Source organism: Morus notabilis, unplaced genomic scaffold, assembly GCF_000414095.1.
Source record: "Morus notabilis unplaced genomic scaffold, ASM41409v2 Scaffold2701, whole genome shotgun sequence".
NCBI classification, from domain to species: Eukaryota; Viridiplantae; Streptophyta; class Magnoliopsida; order Rosales; family Moraceae; genus Morus; species Morus notabilis.
Genome location: NW_010363064.1, coordinates 75,161 through 93,636, shown reverse-complemented (window position 1 = coordinate 93,636; position 18,476 = coordinate 75,161). Strand labels below are relative to the sequence as shown.

The following is an 18,476-nucleotide window of genomic DNA, read 5'->3' as shown; positions in this document are numbered from 1 at the left end:
TCGGATCAAGCTCGATAGTCAATCAAACATAATGTACTGTACTCCAAATAGTTGGAAAAAGGAGCTTAGGTATGTTTGAACACCAAACAGTTGTTTTCTGCAAAGTTTTTGAATTCTCTTTTACACACCAAATAATTATAAATTGGTACAGTAAACTTCGGTGGATGAAATTGCGAGGTACTGTAGTAAGCATTTGCTGGTTATTATAGTTATTGTGCAGTCAATATAGGCATTTGAATAGGTAGATATGGGACAAAGACCCTACAAAATATTGATACCAGAATAGGAATGCTTCAAAAACCTTGATTATATATATATAAATAATGGCAGTCGTGTTTTAATCGTTTCTTTTTAAATTTACAATCAACCCGAACATGACTCGTGATACGAAATTTTTTAAAACTGCAACACAAACACGACACGAAATTGACCCGTTAACATGAAAATTATACACTTTTCTTTAATTTTTTACATATTAGATATAACTTAAAATTCATAACACGCTAAAATATAATAACATCTATCAAAATTAAACAAATAATAATATTAAATTTTTGAGTATAATTATCATAATATCACAAGTTCATAATAAAATTTAAAATATATAATGAAAAATATGTATTTTTTTATTTTTTATGAGTTTTGTGTCGTGTTCGGTTTCTGCGAGTTCAATTAAAATTTACCTGTATTTTTTGTGTTAATTAGAAGTTGACCTAATTTTGATTTAAAATTTTTTTCTTAATCATAATTTATGAAATACATATTATTTTTGAGTCGTATTATCGTGTCGTGTCAGAATATATATACGTACGAGGATCACAATTGTAGGTGCCACTCAAGTGGATCCTTAGGGTCATTTTTCAAAAGGACCACCTAATCATTTGATTAGCTGCAATGCGGTTGGTTTTGGTTTCACAATCGTTGAGTGTCACTTCATCAAAGTTGTATGAGAATAGATGATATTGAGATTGAGGTCCCCTCCTTTAATTATTGCCTCTGTGTTTTTTTTTTCCCCCCTTCTTTCTTTTAATACTAATCAATTTGCACCAACTCTCTCTTAAAATACCTTTTTCTTTCTTTTTTTTTCAACTTTTCTTTATCTTTTCCCTGCTTTTTCCACCTCGTGATAATTCAGAATCTGTAAATTACAGACGTGAAAATGGGAGCCAGTGTACTCGATGGGGCAACTCTGAAAATTTTCAAGCTTTCACACACTGGGAATTTCATATTCTTCGGCTGAAGAAATTAGGTTGCATTTAATATGAAAATTTAAATTTAAGATAGTTTTAATTTTAAAATTAGAATTATGATTTATGGTTTAAATAAGTTTAAATTATAATTTTAAAATTAGAATCAGATTCAAAAGTTTAAACCATTTAAATTTAAGAGGAGAGGTGATTTTAACAAAACCATACACAAAGTTAAATGCATGGCCTTTGCCTAGCTACCAAACGAAACCAAACCGTGGGGGTTCAATTTTGGTTGCTGAATTGAACAACTTCTTCTTTGTAGTGTCCAATTTAACACATTTTGAAATAAATCCCTAATCTATCCAACTCTGATTCTTCCAACTTCCCAGCACATTTGGACAAATTTGTGCAAAGTACGCTCATATATTGCAAGTTAATCGATGGGAAGTTCAGAAGTTGTCCAAAAATAAAGGATTGTTTGGTTAGGAGATTCGAACCCCGATTCAAATTATGGTTCGTGATTTGTTATAATATTTTCTCTCATAAAAAATACACGTAAATCAAAAATAATTCTAATCTTATGATTCTAATCCATGAACTAAACGTCTCTTAATGACCCCATGAAAACTAATGGCCTAATGGGCTATTATTAATTCTATGATTATCTTAGATATCTAATAATGACAATAGATTAAAGTAAAACGAATCATACAAAGTAAACATTATTATTTAAGACGAATGAGTGATTCTAGGACACTAGTTTATATTATAGGCCTCAGGCGCCGCTGCCCCTTTTTCGGTCGATGACTAATGGAAACTCCAAAACTATTTTAAAATAGTTTGATTAAATAAAGCCAGTGTTTTAATGTTTTTTTTTTTTAGTCAAATTCTCAAGTCTTTGAGGGATTCTACCTACCCTAAGGGCCCGTAATTTATTCTTCTAAAAAGTTCTACTCAAGGTCAAGCATATATATCTTTATCTGTGTTAATGGAAGAATAATACAATAATGCAATAATTTGCATGTTGATGCTAATGGAAAGTGAAAGCCAGCTGGTTCTCTCCTACATGAGATTGACAAGTGAGCTTGAAACCCAAAACATTGATTGTATTTGGATGTAGAATGGATTGTCTTTTTCTCCTTGGTAGAGTCCAAATATGTTGTTCTAGATTTTCTTTTTCACTGTTCTTCCTTCAATACTATTTTGTTATACCATTCAAAATCAAGAATTTGATCGTATGATAAATATTAAAATATTAAAACTACTTGAGCAGTTACATGAATTTCCAAATAATATTAAGGAGACAACCCATTAAGCAGGAAAATGGGGCAATATATATATGAACTCAGTATAGTATCAAGCGGCTCAAAAATCAACCGGTCTACATTTAGTTAAAGTGGTAAGTATTTATTAAGATTTAAGAGTGGTATTATACTTTTAGTTTTTTTTTTAATGATAATTGTTTTATAGGGTATTAAAAAATATTTTTAATCGATCTTCAGTATTGTATTAAAATTTTATCAATTTTGAATATTTTTTTAGTTTGATATCATTTTAATCAACCGTAAAGTTTATACACGTTCATTGTTGATAGAATACCTAATGCAAAAAAGCTCTTTTAAAAAAAAAATCAAGTAATAGGGAATTGTGTGACATGTAATATCAAACTACAGTATGTTCACAGCTAAAAAAGAAAACCATACGGTCAAGAAATATCACATCAATTGATAGAAAAAAAAGATAATAAACAAGTATGTTCAGTAAAACCACTCTCTATAATTGTATCATTTTGTTTTTTTCCTTTTTTTTTTTTTTTTTGCGGGTTTTATATTTTTTTCCTTGGGAAGTTTTTTTTTTTTTTTTATGAAAGAAGCATTTTGTTGCGTACGCTTTAGGGAAATAAGTTTTCGATGTAATATGCATAAATAATCACTCCCATTGAATTATACTATGAGTTTGTTTAGTTTATGGATTAAAATTATGATATTAAAATTATTTTTGATTTACGTGTATTTTTTGTGAAAAAAAATATTATAGCGAACCATAAAACATGATTCGACTCAAAAAATGAATCTTTTAACCAAACGGACTATATGATATGTATTCAGTAAAAAATAATAATAATAAGGGAAAAAGAATTATATGATATGCAAGGACTGAGGATTGTTGAAACATAGAGCAATTAAGCGCCTCTCTCTTGTCTTTTGGCTGGGTTAGTACGCAACAACTAGGTTTTGGTGCCCCTTGTCTTCATTTAAGTGCTTAACTACAGAACAAAATGTGCCACTTTCGAGAAAGTGCACTGGTCACTGGTCCACACCGGAAAAGAAAGGAAAGTATATATTCAAATTAAAGGACGTTTAGTAGAGAGATTCGTTCTCTGATTTGAATTATAATTTATATTTTTTCTCATAAAAAATTTATATAAATTAAAAATAATTTAAATCACATGATTTAAATCCTCAAACTAAACGTCTTCTAAGTTAAAAAAACCTTAGAAAAAAAAATTAAGTTAAGAAAAAAAAAAGAGTTGAAAATATTGATTTTTTTTTAAAAAAAAAAAAAAGAGAAAGTACTTCATAACCCTCACGGCGCAAATCCCAAAAAAGTTACCAAAGAAAATGTGAGGGGAGACAAAGGAAAAAAGTGGGTCCTTCTGATTTACTAAAGGTACTGCCAAGAGTTGTTAGATTAGTAGACTAGTTGTCTGAAAGTGACACTTGTGTTTTTATAGCTTCTTGCCCTTTAAAATAAGCCCAAATTAATCATTATGACACCAAAATTTGAATACCAAAAAGCTAATCAAAATTCATCAAGAAAAAAAAGAAGCGAATCACAGACGGTAAAGCCGTAAAGCCTCAAACCACTACAATCCAAAAAAAAAAAAAAAAAAAAATCAAATAGTGAACTAGCCATGAACAGAAATCTTATATCTAACCCAAATACGACAAATGATGATTGAACCAAATACAAGTTTGAACTTAAAACATGTTATTAAACAACCTTAACTCTCATTTTGCGGAAAAGACAACCTTAATTGGGTCCTTAAGCATATTGGATAATGATGAGCAAAAAATAAAAAAAGCATATTGGATAACAGTGGTCATTGCCTCCTACGGGTGAGGATTAAAGGCTATTTCATAAATATGAGCACGTTTTCTGGGTGACAAAAACCAAACTGAAATGAAGTGCTGGAGCTTTGCCATTTCTTGATGCGTGTAATTAGGTGGGCCCCACCGAATTGGCTTAAGTAGAGTATAAAAGATTGAAATGAAGAAGATACTCTCCAACCCATCTATCATATATTATAATATTATATATACATAAGGTTCATAAATAGGTCGATTAAAGTGTATTTGCTGTACTCTTTTAAAGCTTAAACAAAAAATATACCTACTCAAGTTAAAAGAATCTTCAATAAAATGCACCTACTCAGTACTTTAAATAAGGCGGGAATAGAAAAGAAAACCATCTATCTCAGATTCTCAGTATACAAATATGTAGTATACGACATATCGTTATTACAATAATTAACAAACTTAACTACCTTTTTAACTAATTATAATTATGCATAAACAAACAAGCTTCACAAGAAGAAAGGGGGAAAAAAAAAGGCAAACCAGAGTTCAGAACTCAGAACCACCGAGAAAAATATAACCCAAAAATACCAAGAAGCAAAAGAAAGAGAGAAAAATAAATAAATAAAAGAAATTCAAAGTTTTGGCTGATCAAGTGCATTGGGGCCACTGCAGTAATTCAAGAGATGGTTCCAGACCCACTGGACCAAGAACCTCCGCCTGATCCCGTTCATGTTGTACGTGGCGCCATCGTGGCCGTCCATCAGCTGACCCGTGTAGGACCCACCTCCTCCGGTTCCGTAAATCCCCTCGCAGAGATCAGCAATCTCCACCGGGAAACTCGGGTCCTGCCCTGCGTACCAAGCGTTCACCAACGGGTTCGTTGCCAGCTCAGCAACCTCGTGGCCAATCACGCTTATCATTCCGTCCACTCCAACGTCACCGTTCGGTGACTTTAGCGGCTTCAGCCCGGGCATATATTCCGGTACAGCGAAGGGGTAGGCGCACACCCCGGGACACAACTTCGCCGAGTTCCCCACCCACGCGTACGGAAGCGTGTATCCGACGATCGACGGGAATGTGAAGTAGTGGAACCCACAGACCTGTCTGCAGAAATCCTGGACGTACACGTCATCGGCCGTGAACACGAGGTACAGACCGCTCTGAGGATTTATCGGCAACGGCTTGGATCTCGCCGTCACGGCGCTCTTGATCACCGACTGTATGTCTAGCCTTGTCAGCGTTTTTCCGTGGGAGTAGAACCGGTCATTCTTCTCCGACCCGAGCCGGACAGTGCGGGAGATGTTGCTCCCGGTCTGGTCCGTGTACAGCTGTACGGTCCTCCACCACCCGGCGACGGAGGGGGATTTCGATCCGACGGCGGAGATCGAGTTGATGAACTCGCGGATGATCTTCTTCTGGCTCTTCTGCCACGCGCCGTACCAGATAGTGTGGACGGTGATGTCGGCGGTGAGGACCGGTCCCATGTGGTACTTCATGTGTACGAACTCCGAGGAGCCCTCGAACTTCTTGGAGCCTCCGAAGAGAAGATCGGAGCTGTTGGGGGCGGCGGAGGTAGTAGTGGTGTTGGGCCATGGACGCCAGGAGACGACCGGCGAGATGGAGAGGAGCAGGGTAAGTGCGATGAGTCTGAGGAGCACCGGAGCCGGAGGCTCCAGATACCGGCCGGCACAGCCCTGACGCATTTTAGAGTAGAAGGGGTTGAGTTAGTGAAAATGAGAAAATCTTGGCTAGTGTTGTTTCACTAAGCACCAAAGCGTTTATATAGCGGATAGATATTTTTAAATTTTTAAAGGCAACAAAGGACAACAGAAAATTTTTAATTTTTTACCATTTTTTCATGAAGGTTTTTTCTTTCTTCTTTTTTTTTTCCCTCAAGGGCATTGGATTGCGGGTAATGGAGGACAGATAGATTCTTAAAGTAAGGCCTGGGGAGGGGGTGAGAGTGGGCCTACAAGTCAGAGAAGTGGGCAGGGGAGCATCATCATGATCATCATGGTGATTGTCGTCATCTAGTCTGATCTGATTTTCAGGCCTCTATTGTGTTTTTTGCACCTTTTTTTTTTCTCCCTCTCTTCCTATTATATTATCTAGCTTTCTAAAGCGCGGGAATACGGTGGGGGCGAGGGAGGGGTAAAAACGGGAATTGGAATTTTAATTTACGATTTTTTGGATTTATTGGGGACCGCAGGCCTGGGATAGGCTCTCTCTTTTGGTGGAGAAAAGGGTTGGGTGTGACGCGGGCTACGCCCACACGGCAGTGAAATGGCCAAACAGTTGCCAGGTGGCGGAGTAGAATCTGTCAGTAGTTCAGGTGTTAGTACTATGAGGTAGTTGTCCTGTTTGTTAAGAGATATCCCGTTTTGCCATTGGTTGAAAGAATTTTGGCCCACAAAGGCCCACTCCACTCCCAATCTCGAGCCTTTTTTTTTTTTCAACCATCTCTTGTCCATATTAGTCCCCAACCAAAAAAATGAGAGAGAGGGATAAATTTTTATATTAATGCTTAAAAAAACTCCCTTCTAGATTCATATCATGAATATTTATACATATTTAGTTTATGTATTTAAATCAATGATTCTTAATTTTAACATTTGAAGTTTAAATTTTCTCGAGCCTTTTTTTTTTCCTTTTTTTTTTTTCAACCATCTCTTGTCCATATTAGTCCCCAACCAAAAAAATGAGAGAGAGGGATAAATTTTTATATTAATGCTTAAAACTCCCTTCTAGATTCATATCATGAATATTTATACATATTTAGTTTATGTGTTTAAATCAATAATTCTTAATTTTAACATTTGAAGTTTAAATTTTTAAAAAAAAAAATACTAAAACAGAATTAAAATCATAGATTTAAACGCATTAAAATAAATGAGTGTTTATAATTTCATAATGAAAAGAAATACTAAAACAGAATTAAAATCATAGATTTAAACGCATTAAAATAAATAATTGTTTACAATTTCATAATATGTGCTACACAAATAAAGTATTCTAAAAGACATTATTTAACCTATTTCAAACTAAAATAGAGAGAATCATTTCAAACTAAACTCTATTGATAACTCTTTTAATAGGGTGTTTTTTCCCATCCTATTTTAAAAATCTTAGTTAATTTATATACGGAACGTTTATGTATACGTATTATATATATATATATATATTAATGATCTCCATGGTATTAACGTGAAAGAAGTCAAAACCGAGGTGCAAGTTTTCCTATGTTTATTGATACTTTGTTTGGGGCTGTTTTCTGTGGGTTCTTCTACCGTAAGATTTTCTAACTGTTAAATTTAGTTAAAATTAAATAAGATTAAAAAAATATATAAAAAAGACAGCTTTAATATAAATCAACAATTGAAAACGACTGAAAAAGTGAAACTACTAGTAGTTTTATTTTTCTGTTCTTACGGGGTATTTTGGTAGAATTTTGGATTCTTAAAATTTGACCATTTTCAATAAGTTGCGACATTGGTTGCTGCATTTTTCACTTTTGGAATTCGTATATAATAGAGAGTTAAAAAGTTGTGGATTGAGCTGCAGCCAATTGAATTAAAAATTTTTAATTTTCCTTTGATGCAAAGAGAACCATTAATCAGTGGTCCTCCACTTTGTTCGTTTGCTAAGATAATACAACAAAGTTTGGATGACTACTAATAATAGTTCACGAGAGTTATCCCTTACGTGGCAAAGATAAACATATTATGTGTTTTCTCAAAAAAAAAAAAAAAAAAAAAAAAACTGCTAAGTACTAATTATTAGACTTTAAAGGTAATGTATGACTCGTACATTCAGCTCACTTTATTCGTCTATGTAATTAGTATTTCTGTAATGCACAAACACTAATGCCCGACGAAGAAAGACAGGGCGCTTTTGGCAATTTTCTGTTTAAGTTTTTAGTTAATAAAAGAGTATATAATCAAAAGTTTTCACTTTTCAATAAACATACGAAACCACATTTTCGAAAGAGTATAATAGGAGAAAAAAGTACTTGGATTTTCTAATAAAAGTAAAATTATTAGAATGAACTTTATAAAGTCTTATTACTTGGTATAAATTTCTCTAGTAGCCCGCATCACCGGTAGTCTCAATTTTTTACCATTAAATCTGGTCAAAATCACATCATATTAAAAAAAATGCAAAACAGATTAATTTTAATACAAATCTGAAGGCTGAAAAATAAGATTATCGATAGTCCATTTTAACAAAGACTATCAGAGAAAGTCTCAATTCTTCTTAAAATAATATTTTATGAGTTATATTTTAGGCACGTTTGGCATGGCTTTTTCAAAACTAATTTTAATTTCTTAAGTTTAAAAGTTAATTTCTAAAGTATTTAGATGATTAGTCAAAAGTATTTAAACTATCTTTAAAAGCTTAAAAGCCACAAAAGAAATGGCTTAGCAATAAAGTCATTCTAACATTTTTATTTAAAATATCATTTTTTTTATCATTAAGTTCTTTTATAAATGTGGTTTCCACAAATTTTGATCTTGTTCGTTTTCATTTGAGTTAAAAAATGAATTTATGTGAGAAAAAATATTGCAGTAAGAAAATTTAAATTTAAAATTTTGTGAGATAAAATATTATAATAGAAATTTAAATTGTAATTCGAACTAACGAAACGAATGAGACCAAAACTTCTCTTCTCCCGCCAACAATAAAACATAATCAAAAGATAGGCGGAACGATCCTTGTGTCTTCCATCCCAAGCCTTCTGAAAAGCCATGCTCTTCTACGAGGTCAAGCAGCTTGTGGTCTAGGAAGCCAATTGAAGCAATGCCACACAACTTTTTTTGTCATACTCATTCACATGTGGCTTGAATACACAAACCAACAATGACCGTCTAGTAAATTGTGATTAGTTAGTGCCAGAATGTCCCATGAAACTACCACGTTAATTAAGATGATTTCATTGCGTTGATCTGTTATAAAATAAATTAACAAATAAGAGTACGTTTGATTTATGAATTTAGAATTATTTTCAATTTACGTATATTTTTTATGAAAAAAAATACTATAACGAGTCACAAATCATAACACGAATTTTTACTTTAAATAAATAAGAGCCATCAAACAATGCGCACATACAACCAGACAAATACATATGTAGTAAAAATATGCGCAAACTCATTGGAAACCAAAATTGTACTAAACTAGTCTGTCCTTTTATAACCATGAGGAGCCCAATCCAACTTAACATGATAATAGCTTTTTCCGGACTAAATGGTCTCAAGACACGGAGCCCTTTTGAATCGTCGCTCTTGTAAGTTGTGTCACACTAGTGCCCGTACATCCTAAAAGTTAAAACAAGGGCCTTGTTGAATTTACACTTAGGAAAAAAAAATATCAATTATTCATCTTTCCATATGCTACGTGAAAAGAAGTCACCACAAATTCATGGTCATCGTACAAATTCCAATTATCCGCTGTACAAATTCCAATTATACATATATATAAATAAAAAAAAAAGGTGACAGGCGAATTAATGTGAAGATATTTATATCCATTTTCATGTTAATGGATATTAAAATCACATTATAATTTTTTCTTAATTTGATTGCGTGCAAATTTAGAACTAATGTAGTGCTTATATTATTTTTTCCCCTTTTTCAATCATCGTGAATAAATAATAAATAAACAAATACACAAATAAATTCGTCATTGTTTTTTCCCACCAAAAAGAAGAGTGTGGAAGCAAGAGATTCACAGGAGCAGAAGGGGGTTGCCAATCACGGAGCAAATTGCGCCGAGAGAGAGAGAGAGAGAGAGAGAGAGAGAGAGGCCAATCGTACAGCCAACACTGAGGGCGACAAGTGTGGGGCCCAAAGGGAAGTGGGGCCCCTGTGGTAATCGCACAAAAACGAAATTTGGTGGGTCCCAGTCGTTGAATGAAATGCCTCACGAGTCCAAGGGCGACACACGCATGCGCTGACATGTGTGCCGCTCTACGTAGCTCACGCGCGCATCTCGAGCGTTTGCTCCAGACAGAGTTGTTGCGGAAGCTTTGGTTTGGGGTTCATGCGGGAATATGGGTTACGTGCCTCATTAACAATGCCCACTCACTCCTTTTCATTTTATGCCACGCATTTTGAGCCGTTCACTTCGTTAATTCGAGTTTAAAATTTAAGTTTTTTTACAGTATAAAGCTCTCATAAATAATTACATCTAACTTTTTTATTACAGTAAAAAGTTCTCACATAAAATTAAATCTCAACTCGAATTCTAAACTCAAATCAGCGAAGTGAACGGCAATAAGGAATCGTCGCTCTTGTAAGTTGTGTCACACTAGTGCCCGTACATCCTAAAAGTTAAAACAAGGGCCTTGTTGAATTTACACTTAGGAAAAAAAAATATCAATTATTCATCTTTCCATATGCTACGTGAAAAGTAGTCACCACAAATTCATGGTCATCGTACAAATTCCAATTATCCGCTGTACAAATTCCAATTATACATATATATAAATAAAAAAAAAGGTGACAGGCGAATTAATGTGAAGATATTTATATCCATTTTCATGTTAATGGATATTAAAATCACATTATAATTTTTTCTTAATTTGATTGCGTGCAAATTTAGAACTAATGTAGTGCTTATATTATTTTTTCCCCTTTTTCAATCATCGTGAATAAATAATAAATAAACAAATACACAAACAAATTCGTCATTGTTTTTTCCCACCAAAAAGAAGAGAGTGTGGACGCAAGAGATTCACAGGAGCAGAAGGGGGTTGCCAATCACGGAGCAAATTGCGCCGAGAGAGAGAGAGAGAGAGAGAGAGAGAGAGAGGCCAATCGTACAGCCAACACTGAGGGCGACAAGTGTGGGGCCCAAAGGGAAGTGGGGCCCCTGTGGTAATCGCACAAAAACGAAATTTGGTGGGTCCCAGTCGTTGAATGAAATGCCTCACGAGTCCAAGGGCGACACACGCATGCGCTGACATGTGTGCCGCTCTACGTAGCTCACGCGCGCATCTCGAGCGTTTGCTCCAGACAGAGTTGTTGCGGAAGCTTTGGTTTGGGGTTCATGCGGGAATATGGGTTACGTGCCTCATTAACAATGCCCACTCACTCCTTTTCATTTTATGCCACGCATTTTGAGGGAACTTAGGCCCTGTTCACTTTGTTAATTCGAGTTTAGAATTCGAGTTTTTTTACAGTAAAAAATTCTCATAAATAATTACATCTAATTTTTTTATTACAGTAAAAAGCTCTCACATAAAATCAAATCTCAACTCAAATTCTAAACTCGAATCAGCGAAGTGAACGGGCAATAAGAATATTTTTACATTTTGAACAATTACATAACAAATCCTTACAAAAAAAATAACTACATCCACAGTTTTACAACATTAAAATTTGGAAAATCTCATCTAATAACTCAAGTAAATAACAAATCCTTACAAAAAAATAAGTACACTCCACGTTCTTTTCATTTCAATTTTACTCATTCTAATTATGCGTATGTAAATAACCACACTATTAAATTCTTCATAAAAATTTGATTTTGCATATAACATGTATCATTGCTAAACCACTTACTTATGCCTAATATTCTAAAAATCAATATCGATTCGACATAATATTTGGTGTAACTAAGAAATTTATGTTTTAAGAATGGGAATTCTATGGCAAGATAGAAAAAAAAAATCGGAATAATCTACTTTTAATGGTCATATTTATATGAGAGCTCGTCAATTTTTGTAATTTATTGTTCTAATATAATGTGACCAACTTTAACTTAAAAAACTTACCATCAAAACCTCCAATGTACAAAAGCGTAGTCGCGCCATCACAAAATAATGCCAACTTTACTAATCTACACGATGTTTTGATCAGACATATTTGTTCCGAGATATTTGCTCTCTTCTTTCGGAGGTTGATTGTACTTGTGTTTTTAATCCCCACTCAACAAATGGGGTTGCTCATGGCCTTACCAATTTTGGCCCTCGATTGGGGTCCTCCTTTTTTTAATTGGATTCTCTTCCTCATTGGCTTTCCAATGTAATTTGTATGGACTTTCATGATTAATGTTATCTCATTTCCATTTAAAAAAAAAAAAAAAATGATGCCAACTTTTGTAAAGTAGCAAGGCTATGGTCTACCACCGCAAAATTACGACTTATGAGAGCAACTGATTATCGTATAATGCCTTCAGTTATTTAGAATAAGTGAAAATCAATAAATTAGTTTGAGCAAATCAAAGCAAGAACAATGGTGTAAATCTTTTTGAAGAAAGGTGATCATGAAAACATCTTGGTGGTGAGATAAATGGGAAGAAAGGGCAATCATCAATCCATGGGGGTGATCAAAAAACTTTGTTACATCCTACAAAATAATATATTGAATACCATAAGTTTGCTTAAATTCCTTAATAGTTTGAACTAAAAGAGTATAAAAAATTTGGAAAATTAGTTAGGTTCAATATATTTTTTTTCCCCAGTGTTACTCAAAAATATGTATACCTATGCAATATATAGTTTGACGTACCCCAAGAGATTTTTCTTTTTTTTTTTTTTTCCTTGTCGAGTAACTGCTACTGATATTTTGACAATGATAATGTGCAACAACTTCATTCAAAAATCATATGTAGAATGGACCCATTTGAGGGATGGCACATTTAATTATAGAGAACGGTGTGGAAGTCTTTAGGGTAGGTTGAAAAAAAAAAAAATGTGGTGCCTACCTATAAGATTGTCGCTTATACTACTATGACTTTGAGAAAGACACAAATCAATAAAAGATGTATTCTTGCGGAAACGTTTTCTGATGATCTGAAGACGAGGCTTGCGAATTAGGCCTTCATTTTCATATTTGATTTGAAGATATCATTTGTTACTTTCAACATTTAGATCTCAACTTCGCCAAAACCGGTGCAAGTTGTTGCTTTTAATGTTCTGCCTTAGAAGTGGTTGGTTTTGTGACTTCGTGAAATAGCGATCAAATTGTATGGAAAACATTAGAGTATATTAGTAATAAAACTCATGGCCTGTGATTTGCATGCTCAGCCTAGCTAACAAGAACGATGTTATGGAGCATTAGTGGTGTTTAACACCACACACGACTAATAGAATGTGAATCTCACAACATGCATCACACAGTTAAAAATCTACAATCTATTAATTGTGGTGTTATACACTATTATAGTGCGTTTGGTTGGTGGATTCGTTTCATGATTCAGATCATGATTCGTAGCTCGCTACAGTATTTTCTCTCATAAAAAATACGCGTAAATCGAGAATGATTCTGAATTCATCAACCAAACGTCCACTAAGTGTCCCCACGCCAAGCCTTTTCAACTAACGACCCCGTTAACAATGATTGGTTGGGAAGATTATCTATAATCTTCCCCCTTAAAAGGGGGAAAAACCAAGATAATAAGATGATGAAATCGCGTAGAATTTGCCTTGTGCTCCAATCTATCTATAGCGGTTTGCACTGTGCTACATTATGACCAGATGCAAAAGTCTCCTGTACAAAACAAAGTTACATTTGCAATCTAGCGAGCTAGGACAATAATTGATTCTAATCATTATATTAATGTGAAATTTCTATGCTAAAGTCTAACATAGCTACATGCCATGATAATGACACGAACATAGTTTCTATGTAAAGTTTAATTTTAGGATAAAGACACGGTATTACTGTCTGTTAGTCTACTCTCACATGTATAGACACTAGTATTTACTTGTTTACATATGATCATGATAGATAAATAAAAATATCGATGGCTAATTAAGCTAAAGTCAAATCATTATTTTCGTTTGTTCATAGGGGAAAAAAGTCAACGCAAAATATTTCTCTAAACATAGAGAGTATCACGGATCAGCTTCAATACATACATATGCTCACGGCCGCGAAATTAATTAGTCAGATTTTTTTTTGGTTGGTTTATAACTTATGTGGTAACTTGTAAGTGAGGTGGGTAAGATATATGGATCTAGATTTTATGTCTCTTTTTTAGTGTTTCAGTTAGTATTTAATTAATCATATCATACCTTTATTTCATTATACGTATGAAAAGTTAGTTAAAAAATAATTTAAATTTTTTAAATGACGTCACATGATATGATTTGTTAAGCACTAATTAAAACGCTAAAATTAGACAGAAGATCTGAGTTCAAAATATATATAATGTATTAATTGTTAGTATTATAGTTTTCTCTAGCATTTATGGAAACAATGCAATTCACGTCGTGATAGTTGAATGCATAATTAAGAAAGAGCCAACCAAGGACAAAGGATGAAGATAAAATGTAAATTCGGTTGTAATTTATAAATATGGACCTTGTCGTGGTGGTTGCAATATCAACTGAGACGGCACGCATCAAATTTAGTGTTAATGCACGGCTTGTTTTACCTAACAAGTTATCGATTAAATTGCATGTAATTCCAAGTCCTGCAAAAATTGATTGGATCTAACATACGTACTTGAAGACCAACCTCCTTCATGCATGGCTAAATAGCTTTGAGTGGAAAATTTGAGCTGAAATTTAAATTTTTATGAGAGATAACGTTATAACAAAAAGACTAAATCGTGATTTCAATTGTGAAAAGAACATTACTTTGTGAGAAATTACTGTGACAAGATTAGAGAATAGACTTTAAAAAGGTTTTTTAGCTGTTGAATTAATTTTCAATAGTCTTAATTGTGAGTGTCAAGGTCAAACATGTGCATTGTACGACACAAAAATCCTCCTTACACTCAAAGATCAAACTTTTAAAAAATTAATATAACTGCTAAAAAAGTCTTTACTACCAATAGTGTAAAAAAAAAAACATTTCTTACCATTAAAATTTTTGTATCTAAATAAAATGAAGGGACTTTCTCCCGTAAGTCAGTTTTGACCATTAAATCTTATCAAAATTACATTATATTAAAAAATATGTAAAATAGACAGTTCATGATACATATTTAATCACTAAAAGTAAAAAATTATAATTCATTTTTTCTAGTTCTATAAAAAAAACTCCCTAAAATGAATATGATAAAAAGAAGTTCATGCATCTCTGTAGTGTGCAGTGATGGTGTTTGCAATTTCTCAGAAGGAAAGTTTTGTAGTCTGTTATTTAGGTTCTTCTGTGAGAGGACGTTGATGACTGTTGGATAAAATTAAAATCACATTTAAATAAAACATAATATAAAATATATATTTTTTTGTATAGATTTAATAGTTAAAAAATAAAAACACGTCGATAGTTTAACTTATTAAGTCCTATATATTATAAAAATCCAAGTATTATTTATAATTCATTCCTCTTAAAAAGATACAAATAATAAGAAATTGAGTAAATCGGTTTCTTTCTTTTTTTTCATATCTAATTATTCGTCCATGGCTTTATTTTTGGTTCATTAGTGTAATTGTAGCTTTATTGGAAAACACGTAAAAAAAAAACCCCTTTAATTGATATTATGATTTAAGAAAAGCATGCCCACATAATGATGGCTATTTAGACATGAACGACTAAAAAGAAACCAGCAAATGTAAAAGAACCGAAAGAAACCGTAAAAATCATGATTCTTACAGATGAAACAAACAAAAGCAACAATCAAGAAATATTGTTTGGGATCAAAAACAAAATAGATATTACTATTAATGATTGAGATTGAATTGATAGATAACTACTTTGGGGGTTGTCAGAAAATTTGGATGTTCCCAAAAATCTTGCATTGTCTTGCTCATATTTTATCACGGGCAAAGATTGCTGGTGGCAACTTGTGTTCTAAGAGGCTGAAACAAACTTTCATATTTTGCTCATGGAATTACTTTAGTGGCGAAAAAGTCTTCAACTTATATTCTAAATTTGACTCAATTCTACCCAACTAGATCAAGATTTTCCTGTCAATGCAATCTCTTCTTCCCCTTCTAAACAGCCCAAGCCAATACACGTGGCCCGTTCATTTCGTCGATTCGAGTTTAAAATTTAAATTTTACTACAGTAAAAAACTCTCAGAAACAGTCACATCTAACTTTTTTGTTACAGTAAAAAGCTCTCACATAACGTCACATCTCAACTCGAATTAAAAACTAAAATCAGCGAACTAAACGGATTCAAAAGCGTCCAAAAAAAATTATTTATTTTGGAGCTTTTTACAATACTGTAGTATATGTCAATATGGTCCAAATCATGTGAAAATGAAAATATATACAAAAATTAAGAATTTGATACTAAATTGTAGTTTAAAACATAACTATAATGCCGTAGGGGTATTTTTTTAATATCCTACCCTATTTCATTCAAGATCCAAATCGAAAAAATAGCTTTTAAGCTGGATACCGAGTAAATGTGTCGTAAATTAGAAAAGAGGACTACCACTTTTTCTTTGGATATTTTTTGTGTATTTAATCAGAACAGGAAGGTATGGAAATTGATTTGTCTACGTGTAGTTTTAGCCACGACACACATTTTGCGACACAAATGTATGACAATGTTCATGTCACAACTCCTCAAACACTAAAAAGAGAGAAAAGTGACAAGTCATTGGAAATACACACATCCTTAACAATTTAATGCCATAACTCCTTCTCAAAACACCGAAAAAGAGAAACGTTACTTATTTGGAATTACCAACAAAGATTGTATGGAATAATCATGATCAGTACCAATCTAAACAATGCAATTAGAAAAAAAGATGAAAAAAAGAGCCGAAAGAACCCATAAATCAAGGTTTCACCGAATTTGACAAAAGCAGCTATCTTAAAACATCCTATTTGGTACGTCATTAACGAAGAAATGGACGATCTTTAAATGATAGCCATAACAAGGAATACTATTTGTAGTAGGGGCATATCACTTTATTTAGTTTCAATTGATTGGACGTGCTTTTGTTCACATTCCCTACATTTCCCTTTTTCTTTTGCTTAATCAGAGAAGATCAAGACTTGTCTCTAAGTTAAGCGTGACATGATATTTTCATAGCTGATTTTACAGCAAAATTGTAGAGATACGCGTTATATGAACTTTTAAGAGATTGTTTGATACATGTATGCAAATCTAAACTACGATTCTGTTACAGTATTTTTCTTCTCACAACAAATTTAAATTAAAAAAATTCTCACCAATAATTCTCTCCTAAAGAATTTAAATTAATATCTAAATCATAATTCAAATACACTTCTGGGTCTTAAATAAGTATGCTGACTTTTGGCCATCCAATTAAGCATTTTTTTTTTCGCCGGAAAGAAAAAATCTAGAGTTAAGAATAGTTGAAGAGGCAAAATAATATTCACTAGAGATTGTAATATACATTAATTAGTCGAAAATGATAATAAAAAAATAGTCCATTCCATGATTTGTCAAATCAGGTCTGAAATCACACTGTTAGGAGATTTTCCCTAAAGAAATCAAACACAAGATACACGTCTTCCTCCATATTAGAAACAAGGCACAACCCCTCTTAAAAATTGGATCTAAAACACTTCATTTATTTCACTAATTTAAATTTTAAATTTTAAATTTATTATAATTAAAAATTTTATAAAAAGTCATATTTAATTTTTTTGTTATAATTAAAAAATTTTATATAAAATTATTTTTTAATTCAAATTAAAAACTTAAATTTGCAACTGAACGAGACAGAAATAACTCGCAAAACTCCGACGTTGAAGTATATGGATCAATGTTCGAAATGAAGATAATATTGACTTGTGTGTATCTCCATGTTTGACCTCAAACCTCTCAATAGGGGATCAAATAGTGCCATTACATTTTCATACGTCTCCATATTGAAATTATTGACTCGAGACCCGATGTCGAGTTAAAAATAAAACTAAGACACGTGTCAATGTTCTAAAAGGAATATCAAGAAATTTCTTAAGTCATTGTCGAATATTTCAAATTCTAACTAATGGCAATTTGCATCATTGAGAACAGCTATTTCCCTTAAATAAAAACAGTCGGTTTGATAATTCCTATGGTTTACACTGAGGGTGTGTTTGGTTAGGTGAAAAGGAATGAAATATAATGAAATGAAATATAATAAAATGAAATTATAATTTGATGTTTGGTTGGATTTAAAATAAAAGAATGATCATTCAAAAGGAATAGTCATTCACCCATTTTGGGTGAATCATCATTCCTTCCTCATATGAGAGGAATGACCATTCTAAATTTTTTTTTTAATTTTTTTTCATAATTACCCTTCAATATTATAATATAATTAAAATATATTATATAGTAGTTAT

At 32.7% G+C, this 18,476-nt stretch overlaps 1 protein-coding gene across 1 annotated transcript; it reads right to left on the bottom strand.

The window, feature by feature from the left end:
- Positions 1-4,648: 4,648 nt before the first annotated feature.
- Positions 4,649-6,091, bottom strand: LOC21387867 (protein EXORDIUM-like 3). Its single transcript, XM_010103441.2, has one exon. The coding sequence runs from the start codon at positions 5,971-5,973 to the stop codon at positions 4,903-4,905; it is 1,071 nt and encodes a 356-aa protein (XP_010101743.1). The 5' UTR covers positions 5,974-6,091; the 3' UTR covers positions 4,649-4,902.
- Between the last annotated feature and the right edge of the window lie 12,385 nt (positions 6,092-18,476).

What these genes read in the sequence shown, in the direction of transcription:
- LOC21387867 (XM_010103441.2), bottom strand. Translation starts at nt 5,973, where the DNA reads ATGCGTCAGGGCTGTGCCGGCCGGTATCTGGAGCCTCCGGCTCCGGTG.